Source organism: Sorex araneus, chromosome 11 (genome assembly GCF_027595985.1).
Source record: "Sorex araneus isolate mSorAra2 chromosome 11, mSorAra2.pri, whole genome shotgun sequence".
In the NCBI taxonomy this organism is placed as follows: Eukaryota; Metazoa; Chordata; class Mammalia; order Eulipotyphla; family Soricidae; genus Sorex; species Sorex araneus.
In genome coordinates, this window is record NC_073312.1 from 35,577,893 (window position 1) to 35,598,593 (window position 20,701).

Genomic DNA, 20,701 nt, shown 5'->3' on the forward strand with positions numbered 1-20,701 from the left:
AAACAAAAAAAAAAAGAACCTATACTTGGCTAAGAATTCAATTAATAGAAATAAATTCTAAAGATTCAAAGCTTTATCTTCACATTTATTGAAAATAATTTACCAACACCACTAAACCTTTGCCAGTTCATTTTAATTATTTATTTTGCTTTACGGCCATACCAGTTCTCCTGACTTGGTGCTGGGGAACCATGTGTTGCCAGGGAATGAACGTGGGTTCTCTGCATGCAAAGGAAGTGTAAGCCCTTTGTCATTTCCCTGGCCCCATTGCCAGTTACTCTAAAGCATACTTTAATGTACAATGGGAAAAAATTGTCTTCAAGAATATCAAAAGGCCAATATAATCAAAGAACCTCAAGTAGACAGAAATGGCTAATGATCCTCCCCCACCTCCCCGAAAACACTGTAAAAAGGTATTGGTGGCACGTGAGCAAAGATCTGTACTGATGTGTGGGGTCTAATAGTTGAGGGTCTGATAGTGAATGATTAGAACTAAATCATGCTTTGAGGGTGCCTGAAATTGAGACGCAGATCCATCAGTTCTGACCTTGAAAGATAACCTTTAAGTAAACCCTGGGAAAAAACTGGACTCCACTGATTGCAAGTGACAAGGTTTCCAAGAATCATGCTGTCTTGGCTTGTGCAGCTCAAATAAACACCACAAAAAGAATACTATATGTTGACTCAAAGGACAACTGAATTAAGAAGGATTTGTCAATGGGACAATCTAAAGATCAAGATTCCATTTTCAGGGGAAGAAACCACAAAACGAAGTGGCTTAAATAAACAGCTACTCATTTTAAAATAATCTTGCCTATGTAACACAGAATCAAATACCTTTTAGACTTAAAAAAAAAAAAAAGATAGGGAACTGGAGCGATCATTACAGCAGGTAGGGCATTTGCCTTGCATGCAGCTGACTGGGATTCAATCCCCAGCACTACACATGACCCACCCCAAGCACAGCCAGGAATGATCCCTGAGCATAGAGTCAAGAGTAACCCCTGAGTACATGTGGTTGTGGCTCAAAAACAAACACAAAAATTAAATATGGCTCGGGGCCAGAGCGATAGCACAGCGGGTAGGGCGTTTGCCTTGCACGCGGCCGACCCAGGTTCGATCCCCGGCATCCCATATGGTCCCCCAAGCACCGCCAGGAGTAATTCCTGAGTGCAAAGCCAGGAGTAACCCCTGAGCATCGCTGGGTGTGACCCCCCCAAAAAAAATTAAATATGGCTCAATTGTTGAGCTGAAGTGACTGGCTTCTCACATGACCAGGTGCTGGTTTTACTGGAAGAATGTTTGCTTACCTCCGTGCAGAATGGCAGCTCGGCAATTGGTGGACACTGCAGCCTTGGCATCACTTTCAGAAAGCCCGAACAGCAACCCTCTGAGGCAGTCATTAAAGATTTCAACCCAGAGTCATGAGGAAGACTAACACCAACATAACCGGAAACCGCCTGCTTGCCCAGTCACACAGGAAGCTGTCTAATTCCATAGCAGTTCTTAGCACAAATAAACAAGCAGTTGCAAAAATGGCTCATTTAGCTGTAAGTTTTTAATAACAGATTTCATTGTCCCCTCTTTTCTATCTCATTCATAATCCAGAAAACTGATGTAAGTTACTTTAGAAGCTACTAATGATAAACTCAAGAGTAAGTGGTTCAGGAAATGTCTTGTTAACATATATATATCAAATTCTAAATTTCATAAAAGGAAATTCTAACAGAAATTTCTCATCAAAAAAGGATACAAGTTTGCCACATCGTACGGGCCTCTTATTTCTAAAGGCTAAAATAAATGAAACAAAAAATAGATGTGAGATAAGTTACCCATAATTTAATCTGTAGTAAAATAGTAGGTCATTAAGCACTGAAACTAAGGAATCCACTGCATCAATTTAAGGCCTTAAATTTTGACTGATTTCTTAAACTTTTAATAATGTAAAATATCCTTGAAAAGTATTTTGCAATAGCATAAATTAAAAACTATATAAATACAACCAAAATGAAAAAGAAATGAGGATAAATTTTATTCTTTAGTAATTACAAGGAGAAAACGTAGTTAAAAGTAAAGTCACACAATAAACATTTATTACATTACTATTTAATTTCTCCCCTGGAAACTTTTCAAAGCTTTGTAACTTAAAAAGTAGAAACAAAGTACTTAATGCCAGACTTACTTTTTCTGCAGCACTAGATATAATTATATTCTACAAAACAGAAAATGATCAATATTAATGTTCAATAAATGTAAAAAAGGTGAAGACTTATACAAATACCAGTAATGACATTTCAATGTTTAAAACTCTATAAATAACACTTCTTTTAAAAGTAGGTTTAATTAAAAAAAAAGAAGAAGAAGAAAAAGGAAACTAGCTGAAAAGGTCATAAAGCCTTAATTCAACTCACTGATGACAAACAATTGCTATCTAGACTATTCTTTTCACAGTGGGTAAATTTCAAATTCTTTACTGAAAGATAAACGCTTTCAACATATCCTTTTCCTTCCTTGCATTATTCATCCTTTTGTTCCTCAAGAAATTCTAGCTTTAAAGGAAAAAGGAATCAATTTAACAATTCTGTTGTATTCATAATAATAAACTGCAAGATTTGAAAAGCATTCTAAAATTATGGAGCCATACCTTTCCTTTGCAGACCTGCATCAAATTGAGGGCATTGGAAATTGTGTACCTTCTCATTGTGGAGTCTTTGATGGCAGGGCTGTAGACAAGTTCAAAGCCCACACCTCGGTCAATTGCCTTCACAGAAAACAAAGAAAACAAACTGTTGAGGAGAAATACGGTCCTACTTTATTTTCACTAGCATTCCCCTCCCCTCCCTCAACCCATCGCCCACACTTCCTGCATACCAAGGTACAGCCTGCAATGAAGGCAGATTTTTTGCCAGAATGGCACCATCCACAGGAAAAGAAAATAGATATGGCTCTATTTCAAGATAATTTATCTTGGCTGTGGGGACATGGAACTTCATATAAGCAGGAATTATGAAGTGGCGAAAAGTCCAAAGGGAGCAAAGTATGGGGGTAGGAGGGGTGGCATTAGGTCACCATTCCAGGAACTAGCAAAGGTCAGGGGAAAGGGAGCTGTTCTCCTTACACATAGTTGGTCTGAGAGAGTAAACCAAGTACTCTGACCCAAGAAGGAAGAGACAATAGAAGGGCAGCGCTGAAAACTGGTCAAAGAACAGAATGTGGGAAGGCCACTGAAAGAAGTCACTCATTCCGTGTAGACAGAATGAAGGAATACTGACAGCCGAGGCTGGGGGCTTACAGTGTGCCAGGCCTTGTGCTGGGAGTCTGAGGCCCACACTTAACCCTTGATGGTGCCCTTTCCCAGCCTGTGGGCGAGACTACCTATTGCTCCCCAGTAGCAATTCTCCTCTTTTTCTTTAGTAATAAATAGAGTTCCTGATTTTTAGCTAAGCTCAAGATTGTTCTGAGAAAAAAAAAAGAACACAAAGTCAGAAGCCTCGGCCAATGAAATGTTGCCCCTCTTACCAGATAAGCTTTTAATGTGAGAAAAGGAAACTTCTCTTATCTAATGAATTGGGGGGGAGGGGTGCTTAGGGGACCCAGGGGTCACTCCCTGGGATACTCGGCCAGCTGGGCTATGGATTCGATGTTAATGCCTGATGACACGGTGCTGCTTGAGCCTGCAGTGCCAGGTTTATCCAGGCCAGGTGCCCTGGCAATGCTCAGGGGCTCTGGGGCCACTGTCAGTGCCCAGGTCCTGCCTCCTGTACTGCTTAGGGAACCTGGTAGTGCCAGGGATCGAAGCAGCATCACTGCAAGCAAGCCATGCACTTTAACCCCTCCTATATTACCTCTCCCAACCCTTCAGACATTATAAATAGGTGTTTCCAAGGTAAGAAAAATAGCCTAGAAGATTAGGAAATGGGATTGAAATCCACCACGGCATTAATCAGCATCTTCCATGATGGACTCAAAACTGTCATTTGTTCACAACAGGTATTTGTTCAGACAACGGTATGGAAATGTAAAGTTTCTCCCTGCCCTGAGTGTCCAGTTTAGTAAGAGATACTATCGAGTAATCACATAAGAGCATAAAACCTCAACTGTAATAGTAGTTTAAGCATGTTTTGAAGTGGGCAATGAAGGAATTTCTGAAATAGCAGTTTTGGAGAGGAGTATGTAGAAAGACCCTATGATCGGAGAGAACGGCAAAAGTTAGAAAAGGTAACAGGTTGTCAAGAGGGAATGGGGGAGGGGAGGTGCTGGTTAAGTCCTGACACTTATTTTGGTGGAACTGGAGGTTAAGAGAATGGAATGGGAAGGGCCAACTGTGACAGTCTTCAGGGTTGTTGAGCTGTTGACAGGACTAATCGTACCAGCAATGGGAAACACGTGAAGGATTTTAGCATGTCACAGTGACAAGGTCACGGAGCTGCAGTAGTACTCTGAGGGAACAAAGGAAGGAAAATGGGACAGACCAGCGGCGTGGTTCAGTTCTCTGTCTGGCAAATGGATCTCTATCATCGAGAGGGCACACTGGGGCAGGTCGAGCTAGGGCAGCTGGAGGAGAATCTATTCCTGAGTGCCCCCAGGGAACGGGAAGCATTTCCTCCAGAATAGGCTGCCCACCTTGCATTAATTCAGGTGTACAGGACAGGCTCCATCTTCCCATCCTGAACACAGGTCTCCTTTCTTTCACAACTCTCCACGCCCCTTTTCTTAACTTTTCTCCTGCCTTGAGGTTCCCAGATTCTTAGATCCGCTTACACATCTGATACTAGTTTAGTTGAATTCACAAGCTATTTTCCATGCTGCAACCTTCCCCCTCTCCTTTTCTGTCATCTTTTTCCCATTTCTAATTCCTTAGCATGCTATTTATCTTGGTTCTCTTTCTCTCCTGTGCAATGCTGGGGGCTCAAACCCAGGGCCTCACACATGTGAGGCAAGTGTTCTACCACTGAGCTGTATTCTGAAACCCTGATGGTTTTTGAAGAATGGTGTCTATTTTAACACTTTTTCTGCCATTGTTCAATGTAAGTTATCTCCCTGTCTAGATAATACACTTAAAAGCTGGTATCATGACACTTCTTTGTAATCCATGATAGTCTTTTAAACAAAATTGTTTAATAGATCATCAGTGGATAAATAGTAGCAGATGAAAAGAGGTCTTAATGGTGTTCACTGGGAATTATCCACCAGAATGACAGAAACAGGATAAGCACAGAGAACTGAAAATCAGATAAACCAAAACACCTCCTTTAGCCACAATCTTAACTACCTCCCTAGCTATTTCTAGTACCCAGACTACTAATTAGTCAAAGAGGGTGACATTTCTTTTCTACAGCCTAGTAGTTGAACTAAAACATAAGGAAGCAGGATGAAGAGGAAATAAAAGACACGGAAATGCACAAGACTGGGTGACCAAGTCCCACACTATTACTTAATACAATTTTAGCAGCCCACACACACTCCATGCCAGATTAAAATTTAAAAATCCCTTCTGTCAGAGTGGGGAGAGAAGGGAGGAAATAATTGACATAATTATCAGCTTAATTATTTTTTTAAGGTAAAACATAATTTTGATTGGTACATTAATCAAGTTCACTTTAAAACTGTTAGAAAACTTTGAGACAGAAAATTAAAGATAATGTGCCATTGAAAGTTGGAATACTTCTTTTATAAAACCCTATTTTTAATTTTTGAAAAGATAGAATACACTTATTCATTACCAGAGCTCCTGTTTCTAAGACCATTTTAATGAAAATTACCTTAAGCTCATCAAATGATTGTTCATGAGAAGCTTTTTCATAAAGAATGACAGTGCCTGCCTGATTGGTTTTTGTTTGCATGCCTGACCAAAGGTTCTGGATTAGGTTGGATGATCGCATTTCTTTACTGCTGAGAAAGAAGCCATAATGATTCTAAATCAAGGGCAGGTGTGTGATACTTGAATCAAGAGGTATTGGTGGTAAAAATCCAAGAAGTAAGCACAGCTGAAGAGAAAAAAGGAGACAGAAAATAAGGGTTGATTACTGGGACAATAGCTGGATTCCCTGTTAATATCATACAAAAATAAAATGAGTTCTTTATTGAATTCAAAGGGATGATGAAACCATTTGGGCATCGGATTCCTGAAGATAGGTAATTTTTTCACATAAATGAAAGCACACAAAGATGCAATAAAAAGTCTTACATGAATTGCTGCTTCCTTCAGCCCCTCTTCTATTCCCATTATTTCATTCACAGTTCCTTATAACTTCTTAGAGAATTCCTTCATATAAATGTAAGTAAATATGAATATATATATATATATATACTACATTTCCCAAGTAGCCTGGAAAATTTTATTGACAAGATTTTTCCACTCAGCTCACAACATCCTCATATTGTTTTGTAGCTCAGTCTTCCATTGCAGAGGTACGGCAAGATTCTACTGATAGACTTAAGAGCTGTTTTAATGTATCTAGAGTATAAATACTAAATGGAATTACTAAGTATTGTGGCCTGAAAAGTGTTTCCCTCAAAATGACATCTGCATTTGTATGTTCATTGTAGCACTGTTTACAATAGCCAAAAACTGGAAAAAACCCGAGTGTCCAAAAACAGATGACTGGTTAAAGAAACTTTGGTACATATACACAATGGAATACTATGCAGCTGTTAGAAAAGATGAAGTCATGAAATTTGCATATAAGTGGATCAACATGGAAAGTATCACGTTAAGTGAAATGAGTCAGAAAGAGAGATAGACATAGAAAGATCACACTCATCTGTGGAATATAAAGTAACAGAATAGGAAACTAACACCTTCTTGGGTAGAGATAAGGACCAGGAGGTCTGCCCCACAGCTTGGAAACTGGCCTCACATGCTGCAGGAAGAGGCAGCTGTAATAGAGAAGGGAACATCAAGTAGAGGATGTTGGGAGGACCCATTCAGGTTGAAAGATGCGTGCCGAAAATAGACTATAGACCGAACATGATGGCCACTCAATACCTCTATTGCAAACTACAACACCCCAAAGGAGAGAGAACAAAAGGGAATGCTCTGCCACAGAGGCAGGGTGGGGTGGTGGGGGATGGGGTGGGATGGTGGGAGGGATACTGGGAGCACTGGTGGAGGAGAACGGGCACTGGTGGAGGGTTGGTAAACAATTACTGTATGACTGAAACTCAAACACGAAAGTTCGTAACTTTGTAACTGTACCTCACGGTGATTCACTAATACAAAAATTTTTTAAAAAGTGCATTTAAGTCTTAGCCCTCAAGACCTCACAATGTGACCTCGTGTGAAGAGGGTCATCACAGATTTAATTAAGATGAGGTGCTATTGGAATAGACCAAGCCAGTATGAGTCTTTGTAAGATCAGGTCGTGTAAGATCAGGTCTTTATAAGATCAGGTCGTATGAAGAGAATACACCATCAAGACAAAGGGAGAGACTGGGCATAAGCAGATGCGAGCCCAAGACTGCTAAAGACAGTGGGCAGAGGCAGAAAGTAATTCTCCTACAGGACTTCAGGTTTCCAAAACTGTGAGACAATTTCTGTTTTTTTTAAGAGTCCAATTTGTGGTAATCTGTTATAGTAGTTTCAGGAGGTTAGCACACCAGGTCAGTGCATTTGTATTTTGAAAACTGCAGCCAAATTTCTCCCTCTTCCATTGGGATCATTCCAGTTTACAGTGTTATGAGAAATCTATGAGAATGCCTGCTTTCCCACAGTCTCACGGCAGAGGACATCAGCAAACTCCTGGGTTCAGGCCAATCAGATAGGTGATTTTAATATGAACCTCTTTTTATTAATAAATCTAATCATCATAATATGTTTCATATGTTAAAGGGCCATGTGTACTTCTACTCCTAAGTCCTCTTCACATTCTTAATCTATGTTTGAGGGCTGTGCTTTGTAGAAAAGAAAAAACAAAGCAATGTCTCAACTGTAGGAGCTTTTTATATGTTAAGAATATTAGCCTATGTCTAAAGCATGAGTGAAAATATTTCCACCAGACTGTTAGTTCTTTGCCCTGTTACAGAAATTCTGATATCACAAGTTTGGAGGAGAAACACAATGAGTGGTTAAGCAACAGATTGACAAGTACGTAACACATTAGATTCACAATACATATGATGAAATATAAACCATTTAGAGCAATAGCACTCAAGTGTTCAATAAAATGTTGAAGTGAAAAGATCAGAAGGAGCACAAGACATAATAACACCATAAATCTGAAGTAAAGTTGAATGGCAGCAACACTAAGAAAACAAAACAAAAACGAGACGAATATATGTTGCTTTCAAAAGATTTTTCTCAAAACCTAATTCATAAAGATCATGGCTTAATATGTGAAGTTATTCTGTGCTCAAGAATGATTTGTTATAAAGTAACTTTAAGTAGTACTTTCCTATGGGGAAATGAAAGCAGATCTGGAGTTAAAGCTTGAGTATAAATCCCAAATCACCTTTCTGTGCTTGTCACTCGTGACCTTTACTTACAAACAGAGGTGAAAGCAGCTGGGCAAGAGCAGGTGAGCAAGCACTTAAGTTATAAGATAATAAATAATGAGAAGTGACTTGCCCATGCAAGAGGAGCTGACTTCATCGTTTTAGAAATCCAACTTTCACATGATAAAATTGCGAATCCCCTACAAGTTACTTAAAACTCCAGAAGGGGTTTACAGGAGATTTTAGAGGAAACAGCAGGGTTGAAATGATCCTGCCCTGAGTGGTGAGGATGACAAAGGGACCAGATCTGTGAGCTATACAGAAAGTACTCTGGTGTGCTTCTGGCTCCCAGGGCATCCCTCACATTCCCCATCTTCTGAGCTAATGATTTTCACATGGCTTCTAGCTTCTAGGTAAAAATAGTGAATTTCCTATTTGAACGCTCTTGCTTTTCAGCACGCCAAAGAACACGAACTAATTCAAATTAAAGATCTGTGCTGTTTTCAATGTGCCCGATAATGTGACCTTTCATGGTTGCAGACAAATCTATCCTAAGAGGTAGAGAAAAATGCAAGGATTATGACTTAAGTCTGAATTGTTTAATTAGAGAGATAGCTCAACCCGCTGGAGGCGTCTGTATACTTTTAAGGTTTGATTCCCTGCTCTGTGGACATGGACAAGGATCAAAAAACCAAAACAAAAAAAAACACAAAAAGACTGAATTGTTACCACATCCCTACTATGCTTTTAACGGTGAATGTATTTCCATACTTCAATAGACACATGTTCCTCTATATCTAGGTTAGATATTATTAGATACCCGTAATACATACACCCAACACAATCAATATCTACCCTGAATAACACACTGGACATCTTTAAGCCTAAATTTCTAGTGTTATCTCTTAAATGGAAATGAATAAATAAATGAACAGGACTTTTCTGCTTCCTGACCAATTTGTACTGCAGCCTACTTCTCCACGTGAAGACTAAAAATAATCTGTGCAGCCTTTTCCTCCACTCCATCATCTAGCTTTATTAAACAACATATGTAAAATGTTCACACCAGATTTTAAAAAAGCAGACACTGTGTTAAATACTGCATATTCCCCTTGCTTGTCAAATTTTTACTCTTCACAATTCTTAAAATTGGAAAATGTGGGAATCAAGCCAAAAATATCCCTCCAACAGTAGCTTTCCTGAACTTACAGATGGGATGGGAGGGTGGGATATCCTAGCGCCATCCTCCTCCTGCCACCCCCAAACCACCCCCCTCACTGCATCTATTGGCTGTGGCACACTGACAGCGAGTTACTGAGTGAAGACTGAACTGCAGGCCTACGAGGAGCGACCTAGAGTCACTTGACTGAACACATTGTAGGAAGAAGCCATTCGTAGCCAAGACACTGGAATAACTGAGAAGGACCACAGCATAGCTGGTGCCCTTTAGCTCACAGGCTGGGTTAAAGAGCAGGCTATGTTCCTCAGAAACCAACCTGGACAGACCCCGGGAAGCAACTTCCTCACAGCTTCAGGGAAGCCCTGAGGCATGCTGCGCACCACTGACCATTCCATGGACCTGGCCTCAGCTGCACATGCTTCGCTCTCCCCCCAACTAAGGACATGGGCTTGTATGTGTGTTCACAGACAGGGCCACCCAGAAAATGGCCTTTCAAGTTATTCAGGTGTGTGTGGGGGGGAGGGGATGTTGCAATTTAACAGCAATTTACAGGGCCTTTGCATTGTCATCCACATGAAAACTGTATTGGGCATGGAGGTGAGTATAAAGCCTTGGCAGAACCAGGGACACGGCTCAAAACAACTAAAGCATGTGCTTTGTGTGGGGGTCCTGGGTCAATCCCTGGCACCACTGGTATACCCAGAGCACTGCTGAGAGCAACCCCAGCGCTCCAAGCTAAAGTAATTCCTGAGTATACTGGTAGTAGGCAGCCCTCAATTTAGAACAATTCCCTTGCTCCCATCCCTGCCAAAAACCAAAAACAAAAACAAAACAAAAACCAGGCCATGGCCAATTTCTAGACACATACATTTCTATCTCTTGTAAGAAACTATACGTGAGACCAGTAAGACAGCCAGAGCTTGGGCCAGGTTAGTCTGCGCCTTTCTCAGAGGTAGCTGGGCGCAACGGAGCTGTCCTAAGAACTGTGGCTGAGGACCTTATAGGCTTCTCCTTGCTAACTTCTTTTTTTTTTTTTTTTTGCTTTTTGGGTCACACCCAGCGATGCTCAGGGGTTACTCCTGGCTTTGCACTGAGGAATTAATCCTGGCAGTGCTTGGGGGACCATATGGGATGCCGGGGATCGAACCCGGGTCGGCCGCGCGCAAGGCAAACGCCCTACCCACTGTGCTATCGCTCCGGCCCTCCTTGCTAACTTCTATTCAACCATGTTTGATAAATGAACCACTAAGCAAATTAAAACTCCAAATCAAAAATGGGATGATTCAAGGATTATTTTAGTGTTTTGTTATTTATTTAAAACACTGGCAAGAAGGAAGAAACAAAATTATTTGTGTCTGTTTGTTCCAGAGCACTCTCAGTACTTATCAGGAAAGAGCTATTTTCCCCTTTAAAGATTATAAATAAATTTAGTTTTTAAATTTTGGGTATTTTTTAAGTGCAGTTTTAGTAACATGTTTTTAAGGGTAGGAAAGAGCCAACTTAAGAGTTTTCTACATTGGACAGTTTTCCCATACCATGTAGATTTTAATTTTTATTTTTTTCCCCTTATTCCCAGCATCATGTCGGCATCTTAGTCTCAGAAAAAGAGAAACAGAAATTGAAGAAATTTCAATTCTTTGATTCTACAAAGATTTAAAAAATAAAAATAGTGCCAGGGGAGTTATTTTGAAAAAATGCACAAGTGTTTAATTTTTTAATTCTGATGTCTATAAGTTAAACTCTTCTTCTCCTTCCATAGCATTTGGGAGAATCGAGCTTCAGAAGTCTACACGTCTAAAATAACATTCTAATCCCTCCTAGGATCTGGCTGTTAATAGCTGGCAAATGTGCTGATCTTATAGTTACCAATGGGAAGTAATATCACCTAGTAAGGGAATCAGATTTAGAAGGCAAGATAGATGGAAGATGAAGAGGAGAGGAAATGACACTCTGCAAAAGGTAACAGGAACAATTTTTTAGCAGAGGAAAAAGCGAATAGTCCCCCTAACACGTGGCCACTCTTTTAGGGTATTATGAAAAGAACCCTGGGTTTTTGTGTCAATCAGCATGTTTTAATGCGGACTTGATTTATTTATTCACAGAATTCTTTTTTTGTTTGTGTTCTTGGTGTCCAAGTTACTGTATTAGTGCTCAACAACTGAAGTGCCAAAAATCCTGCACCTGTCTCCAGGTCTCTTCTGGACCACCCTGCCGCCTCCTCCTTTCCCCCACCTTGGTAATCTCAGCTCTACGTTCATATGCCAAGGGTTTGTCTTCTGGGCTCCAATTTTCACCGTGCATGGATTATGCTTCCTGTGTACTCCATGTCCTGCTCTGTCCAACTTGCTCGCTGATGCCTTAAAACCACTCACATTTTCCCTTTCCTTTCTTTACTGTTTTGACCCTTAATATTCATTGTTTAGGATTCTAGGGTCCATCATTATTTGCCATCCTTTTAAAGTCCTCATAAATCCTGGTTTCTCAGGCCTTTCAAAAACTCTTGATAATTTACTGATTTTTTTTTTCTTTTTGGGTCACACCTGGAGATGCACAGGGGTTACTCCTGGCTCTGCACTTAGGAATTATCCCTGGCGGTGCTTGGGGGACCATATGGGATATTGGGATTCGAACCAGGTCAGCTTCGTGCAAGGCAAATGCCCTACCCACTGTGCTATCGCTCCAGCCCCGATTTTTTTTTTTTTAATCTTAAACTTGTATTTTGCTTTAGTTTGCTCTCTTTCCTAAATAGCCTCCTCTTTGTTACCTGGCTTCAAGTTTTCCACAAGAGATCATTCAGTGCTCTGTCCTCCTTTCCGTTTGTTTACATAAGTTTCTGTCGATTAAATATAAAACAGAAAGAATAACACTTACCACATTAACAGGGGGTCTTTTGAAGTAAAATGGTAGTTTCTCTGTTACAGTTATGCAGACTAAATCCACATCTAAGTGTGTACAAGCAACCTGTCAAGAGAAAAAAATCCAATGATAAAGTCAAAAGGACAACTGACACAAATTAAGAATGGGAGCTACAGTGAAATCTGACATAACAAAATAGATAGGGCTCACTCCACAGCGGTTCTATGCAGAAATACATTGAAGGCTTATAAAGTCAATGGTTAGCCATTCCTTCACTGTGGTGAGAAGAGGCGACAGACCACATGGGGCTTAATAACTCTCAAACTCATGGCCAACTACAGAAGCTGAATTGCAAAGGGGTTTGTTCTGGGGAAGATTACTGCACATTATTCCAGACAGGTGAAATGCTTTAAAACCCAAGAGAGAAACAATAAGCCAAAGGGAATGTATGCACTGTCACTTATTCCATAAATTGCTTTTTATGCCAGGAATTCTCTTTGGCCTATGGCTCTTACTGGTCTACTGAAAGGCTGAAGAAACCAGATAACAGAGCACTACTAATGGTATTTTGTTCAGCTACTAGTGAAAAGATCAGAGTTGTAAAAGTGATAAGGAAGTTATTTTTAAAATTTTAATTTCTTCCCTTTTGTTCTGATTTTTGCTATTATTGATCATTAGTTTGTATTTACTTCCAAAAGAAATCTGAAGTAGTTACTCAAAAATAGGGCCAAGATAAAAATCAATAGATGAGGAAATCAGAAATAGAAAATCATGATAGAAAAGTAAAATTCAGGTGGGGCAAGGTTACTAGCCTAAGAGTTACAAGTCCAAAGGATTCAGACACTGTCAGAAGATGTGTATCTCATCTGATTTTGTCACTATTTGATTTACAGTGATTAAAAAAAAGAATTGGCTCTTAAGTACTGCATTAAAAACAAGTCTCACTGGCAAGGCGGTGAATACCAGCTTGATGAACAAATCCAAGTTGCTACGGTGGCTATGCAGGGGAACCATTACCAGAGGGACAGACTCATGGAAAGGTCACTCAGACATAAGGGAGAGGTTATAGAGCGGGAGATGGTGCCTGGTGGGCTCTGCTTGATGTTTAGCAGTGACAGGAATGGCCCATCTTGCCCTTTCCCTTCAGGATCCCCATTCAAACTCTCTTATCCCACCCCAGAGATTTATGAAGCATGCAGCGATCAGAGACTGCCTGGCTTCACGACATTCAAAGTGACCGAGCAAGCCTGAGAAGTAATGCTGTCTTGGCAGAAACACCAGGCTCATGAGGAATCTGCCCCAGTCCAAATGTACAGCTGTCAAACTCATTAAAGAGCCATCGAAATTTTGATAAGAATAGATTAAGAGAAACTTGGAATGGTAGACAAAACAAGCTCAGCTACTGTTTGCCTTTTTGCAACTATTAAAATGGCAAAGATCAAATGTTCAGGCACACACCACTGACGCAAGAATAAATAAGCCTAGGGTCTTTATATCAGGAACTCCTTAAAAAAAACACTTGTGCACTAAGTGTCAAAATTCCAAATGCACACACCAGCAATTTCATCTATAGAAGTGTATCCTATAGACAAACTACTAATACAGTCTAAGGCTTTCTTCCTTAAAAGTACTTAAGGGTATTAGTACAGTCACTGCAATATCAAACTCAAAAGACTGAACACAATTCAACTTCTCTTGATTTTACTACAATGAACCATGGTCCTATTGTACACAAGAATATGCTGACCCCTTAAAGAGAATGAAGTACATATTGTTCTAACAGATTTTAGGAACCATCATCAAGACACACAGATAGGTGCGAGAAGCATATTACGTAGGAAGGAAGGAAGAAGGGGGACATGAAGGAAGAATTAGGAGCTTATATAAAGACACAGCTCATGAGATGACGCACAAGAAATGCTAACAGTGGTAACCTCTGGAAAAATGAGGAGGGAGACTTAAGTGGGAGGAAAATGTGCTTTCCCCTGGTACTGTTCGAGTTTATTATCATGAAAATAAATTATTTTCATTAACAAAAGCTGATTTATTTTTAAAAACCAGTTAAACATGCTTCCCCAAATAAAACTGGGTTACTTTTCTTGCATGACTCCTTCATCCCCAAATAACAGTGACTAATTAAAAAATATTCCTATATTGGTTTAAGTATATACACTATAACCAACTTTCAGTTACAAAGGAGAGCTCTACCTGGCTTCCTCTGACAGTTATTTATCTTTCAACTAATCTAAGTGGGGAAGTGAAATATTTTGATAGCTATAAAATAGTTAATGTTTGGATTATATCAAAATATTTCTTTAAATCATAATAAAAATTATTACATTGAAATATTACTTGAGGTTAAGAATCTTACAATGGTTTTGGCAGGTTGTCTACGAAAACATATCTAGTGCTTTTAACTTTCTATTTTTGACAAGGATTGCTGTGAAGGTTTAAGGGAAGCTTATTCCCACTAAAAAGCATATATATAGTCATACGCTCATTTCTCTTAGATTTTAGAGAGCAAGGAGAATGGGAGAGCAGTGGTTCAGTCTCCCCCAAATCTCCTTCATGACTATCAGGTTTCTACATTTGGTATTTCATGATAAATAAATCCAAAGGAGAGTCAGGTTTACCCAGGGAAAAAAGAAATGCCAATAAATAGTGATTCTTAATGACAGATATATTAAAATTTAAAAAATACTCCCCTGTAGAATTTACTAGAAATAAAAATCGCAAGGTCCCTTGTCCAGTGATAAACTGATTAAAAGGATTAAATTATCCACATTTTAATATTCCCAGCAGCTCTGAAGTCAGTAGCCCCAGACTCTATTTCCAGAGCCTTGAAAGATCCCCCTTTCTTCCAGAGCCTTCAGGCCTGGCAGCATCCCCAATAACAGTGCTCTTCAAAGCGGAAGGCACAGAATTTGAAAGCAGAAAGAAAATATAAGTTCTATGTCCATTCACATTTTAATTCACCCTCTCCAATTTGTGCACACTTGATAATGCAACATGCCAATAATTTATAATAAACCTACACATACTGGGATGCAGAGGGCTGTGTATTTTTTTTTAATTGATAAGGCTTATAATCAAATTACTTTGAAGACCACCGGACTAAATAACCTGAAATTACCTCATCCTGATACAACCATTTTTAATATCAAAATGGGAATAACCAACTCAGGCGCTCCTGTCAGTCTCTCTTTGCCCGCATCTCTCATCCCAGTGAGTGTGGGCCAGAGGATCCTCTCACAACCTTCCATCTGTACCTTAGCCCTGGGAGTAGCTCTGGAGAGGGTTTATCTGAGACATCTTCCAGACACTGAGTGGAAAACAGTATGCTATTTCCCATGGAAACAATGCTATTTAAAGTGGTTAGATCTTATACCACTAATTGTTAACATATGTGTGTGTGTGTATGTTTTTATGACTCATCTTAGAGACCAAGTAGTTTTAGAATACGGTATCTACAGGGATATCTGTTAAAGTGGTAAAATCAAATGACCAACCAAACAAGTAAAATCACTTACTGAACATTAACCTGTTTAGCAAAAAACTGCTTGCATTTGACCTGATTCCAAAATATGATACATTTACAAAAGCTTCATTTAAGCTGTTTTTCGATAGAAAACAGAAAAAGCAAACTTCAATCAAGTTTCTTTTTTGGGCCACACTAAGGATGCTTTGGGGTCTCCTGGCTTGGTGCTTCGGGATCACAGGGTGCTGGGGAGCAAATCCAGGCTTCCTGCCTGCAAAGCTTGTGCTCTGGACTGCTGATGTACCTCTGCTGGCCAAGTCTCAAAGTAAAAGAAGATTTGAATAGATGAAAAAAGATATTGTAATTTTTTTTCATGTATCATGTGAATTTATTTGTACCATCAATCCTAAATACTTTATGTAGTGTCACTGCTTTCTTTCATCTTGCAGAAACTGTTGTAACTATCATAGTCACATACTTTAGAATCATTTTGAATAGCCTAAGAAAAACAAATTAGCTAAGAGATTAAATAAGAAAAAAAATCATATGAAACCATAATTTACTTTAAAAAAAAAACCAAATAGACAGCTCTATTATTTCAAATTGAATGCAAACTATTGTCCTGAGTTTCAATTTTCTCTTCTACAAAACAGGGAGTGATGAAAACCTATCCTATCCCATAAGATTGCTATAAACAAGTAACGAACATGAAAAAGTCTGAAAGGTTATGAATTGATATTTTAAGCCACAATATTTCTTTTTAAAATATAATTTCCTCTAATCATCGACTCAAAATCAATTTGAAAAAATAAATGTACAGTAAAAAAATTGGCTACGTTTTCGGCTTTTGAAGTCTATACATAAATGAGCTGCTTGTTACTGCTTAACAAAAGTAGAAGTAAAACTAGTCTTCCGTCTACGGAAAGTCAAAGTCTTAGCTCTAAATCAGAATCTCATGTGTACCTGAAACAGAATGGTCAGTTGTGAGAATTAATACGTCTGATTTTTGATAATTACTTTAAGGGAGCATTATATGATGGGAATCCCTGCTACCACAACCCCCCATCCCAGCATTCAAGGAAATTTTATATTGCTTCTCTGCATTCATAAAAACAATTAAGAATGGATGATAAGCCATGGAAACTAAACTTATCTCACATGAGGCACCTTACGTAACAGCTCCATCTGCTGGACAAATTCAGTGACGTTTTTCCTCTAAGTTTGCTTACATTTCTTATTCATTTGCTTATAAATGAACTATCTCACAAAATATAAACAACAAACACCAAGATTTTCCTCCTCTAGTAGATGCAGTTTTAGCAAATAGACATTATTTTTTTTCCTAGAAAAAGTTAGTATCTAGTACATTTTAAAAGAAGGTTTTTTTTCACTTTACAAAAATATTCCTAAAAACTGCATTATAGTTGATTTTTTTCTGCCTTTCTGCAATCACATAAAAATGTCCAGTATGTTCAGTTAGAAGGTGACAAAGTGAGCGATGTCGAGCAACCTTTCTACCTGAAAATTCAGCAAAATGACAGATTAAAAGTACAAAATTAGATCAGGTCTACAATTATAAAAATTCTCGGAGCTGGAGCGATAGCACAGCGAGTGGGGCGTTTGCCTTGCACGCAGCTAACCCAGGTTCGATTCCCAGCATCCCATATGGTCCCCTGAGCACCACCAGGAGTAATTCCTGAGTGCATGAGCCAGGAGTAACCCCTATGCATTGCCGGGTGTGACCCAAAAAGTTAAAAAATAAAATAAAATAATAAAAATTCTCAGAACACAAAGTATTAGTAGGTGGCCGATTTTGGAAAGTTTGGGAACTACTAAAGGCTTCTATGATCTTGCTGGCATGTGGACAGCATACACCTCAGCAGAGGCAGAAGAGAAAATGACAACGGAGACAGGAACTTGTATGTCACAGCAGAGCCCTGAAACTAGGCAAGTACTCTTATCTACAAGCACTCTTGCTACTAGACAACACAACAATTCTTGTCTAGTAGTAATTCTGCTACTAAACATCAGTGGTAGCAAAAGGGGAGAGTGATCTTGGCACTGGAAAAGGAAGGACCAAGATTTGCCGAAGAGAAGTTACAAAAGGAAAAATAAGAAAGGACAGAAAGAAGGAAGAAGAGCTAAAGTAAAAAGCAAACTTGCTGGGCTATTTCAACCTGAGTCTGTCAAATGTCACTGAGCCACAAACACTTACCACCTCAATTCATCCTTGCTAAACTCTAGAATTTCAAATATAATTTCACTGTCACTGTCATCCCGTTGCTCATCAATTTGTTCAAGCGGGCACCAGTAACATCTCTCATTGTGAGACTTATTGTTACTGGTTTTTGGCATATCAAATACACCCACAGGTAGCTTGCCAGGCTCTGCCGTGCAGGCACAATACTCTCTATAGCTTGCGGGGCTCTCCGAGAGGGGCGGAGGAATCGAACTTGGGTCGGCCTCGTGAAAGGCAAATGCCCTACCGCTGTGCTATCGCTTCAGCCCAAATATAATTTATAAATATTAAATTTCCAGATGAAGTATAATACACCGCCTGCAAAGACAAAGCATGAGATTTCCTATATAACATGAATGGTCCTTTCATTATCTGTTACTTACATGAAAAAGTTTCTCTGTCTTTGGAAAGACTGCAACAATATCATACAGCCGGACTCTTGAAGAAGTTGCTCTCTAGTAATAGGAAAAGAATATTTACCACAGAGTAATTACAAAATGCACTCATGGACAAACAGCCTGGCAGCAATTACATTTCAATCATCTGTACCTCCCAGCCACTGACATTTCTGCTTCCATATTGGCAGAAAAGCCTAAGTATGTCAAGACTTTAGATAACAACATCTATCTTATGAATCATCTCCCTTTCCCCTTTTCTAGACAGGCAAAATCAAATTTGAATTTGACAGAACAAGTTGGTTGAAGAGCTTGCCAGGTATTTACTGAGCTCTTGCTGTGGGAAGTAGGAAAGAGGGCTCCTGGGCATATAAAATCATTAACTGCATAAGTTTGTTCTTAGTGGAACTCATCAGAAATTTTTTTGGGGGAAGGGGCCTGAGCACACATTGCTAGGGCAATGTTCAGGGCTTATTCCTAGTTCTGCACTCAGGGATCACTCCTGGCAGGGTTCAGGGGACCAAATATGGAGCAAGGGATCAAATCCAGCAAAGCAAATGTCCATTCCACTATACTATCTCTCCAGCTACTCCCCTCTCCCCACCTATTAAAAAAAAAACAGTGGTGATTTAGTTAGGTTCACATAATACTTTAAACAACAAATTAAGGGGCCGGATAATACAGCGATTACAATGCTTACATTGCATGCGATCAACTCCAGTTCAAGCCTTGAGCACAGAAACAGGAGCATCTCTAAGCATGGTCCAAACTTCCTTCTCCCCCCCACCAAAAATTAAAAGGCTAAATGTATGTGAAAATATCCAGAGTCCAAGACAGAAGAAGTCTATAGCCATTAAATATAAAGCTATTGTTTAAAAAAAAAAAACTTAGCACCCATTGATATGGCAGAGTGGTAGATTATCTGCCTTACAGGCATGAGATCATGAGTTAATCCCCAGCACCCTGTGCCATATGCTGAACGTGATCCCTGGGAGCATGGCTGTTATGAGGGTCACAAAAAGTGTGCGAATTTCAGTGCAGCACAAGCATGTGTGCAACCCCTAGTGAGCACCACAATCCATGTATAAGCACCACAACTAAATATGTACAAACTCAGAGAACCATTGCACCCAAGCATGCAAACACGAACTTGAGTGGGTGTCCCCTAGACGATGCAATAAAAAAAGGGAGCAGAAATGCTTACATACTGTCTATATGCGTGGGCATTTAAAGACTAAAAATTAAATAAATTCAAATGCACAATCTCTGAGTGCTGGGATGATTGAAACCATGAAAAATGTTTTGAAAGGAGGTTGCAAATAATGAATGCTCTGGGAGTAGGTTAACTTGGAGCCACCAGATGAAGTGCTTTTATGTTGGGGTCTTCAAGAATCAGTAATTGTTAAGTAGGTACAGAACTGAGGAGAGAATATTCTCAGAGGCAGGAAATACGGTATGTTCTAGCAAGTGAAACTATCATCAGAGCTGATTTCATGAGGTGGTTAACTTGGGATGAGACTCAGGAGTTAGGCCTAGGCAAACAGTTGGACACCCTTGAAAGTTTTAACTAAGGGAGCAAAATTATAACTTACTTTATAGGGAATGAAGGTTCTCTGTTGTGGTTAAGAAGGGATTTGAGAGGCACCCGTGGGGAAGGATTGAAGGATTTGGGTATACAATGAAGGACTGGGTATAAGATGATGACTTGTCTGGGCCACCTGAACAACCAGGTAGGTAGGTGACAGAACTATTTCCTGTGATAGGATATAAGAGAAAATTTTTTTATCATGTTTGGGACATGATATGTTTCTGTGAAAGTTCTACTAGAGTGTGTTAAATGAGCACTGGGAATAAGCATGATCCTTAGGAGTAATCAGAATTAAAGAGACTATTTGGAAATGGTCACTCTATAGAGAATATTGAGCTCATGGGAGTGGATGAGGCTTCCTGATATAGATCTGATGGGGGAGGCGGGCAGAGTATAGGCAAAACCCTGGAGAACTCCAACCTTTAACAGTGGAATAGAACAGAACTTCTTCAGCTGTTCCATTCACAGCCTCTTCCTCCCCCAGCCCCCAAGAGCACCTTAGATTCATTATACGTTTAATATTGAATTAGTT

At 39.5% G+C, this 20,701-nt stretch overlaps 1 protein-coding gene across 1 annotated transcript in view; it reads right to left on the reverse strand.

Moving 5' to 3' along the window:
- The window catches only part of RPP30 (ribonuclease P/MRP subunit p30), a 31,838-nt gene that overhangs the window by 4,223 nt on the left and 6,914 nt on the right, over positions 1–20,701 (reverse strand). The window contains exons 5-10 of the mRNA XM_004607371.2: positions 18,570–18,641; positions 12,485–12,574; positions 2,645–2,761; positions 2,183–2,212; positions 1,754–1,791; positions 1,311–1,390 (exon numbers count right to left, since the gene is read on the reverse strand). Coding sequence (XP_004607428.1) covers positions 1,311–1,390; positions 1,754–1,791; positions 2,183–2,212; positions 2,645–2,761; positions 12,485–12,574; positions 18,570–18,641 — 427 coding nt within the window. The remainder of the gene's footprint in view (positions 1–1,310; positions 1,391–1,753; positions 1,792–2,182; positions 2,213–2,644; positions 2,762–12,484; positions 12,575–18,569; positions 18,642–20,701) is intronic.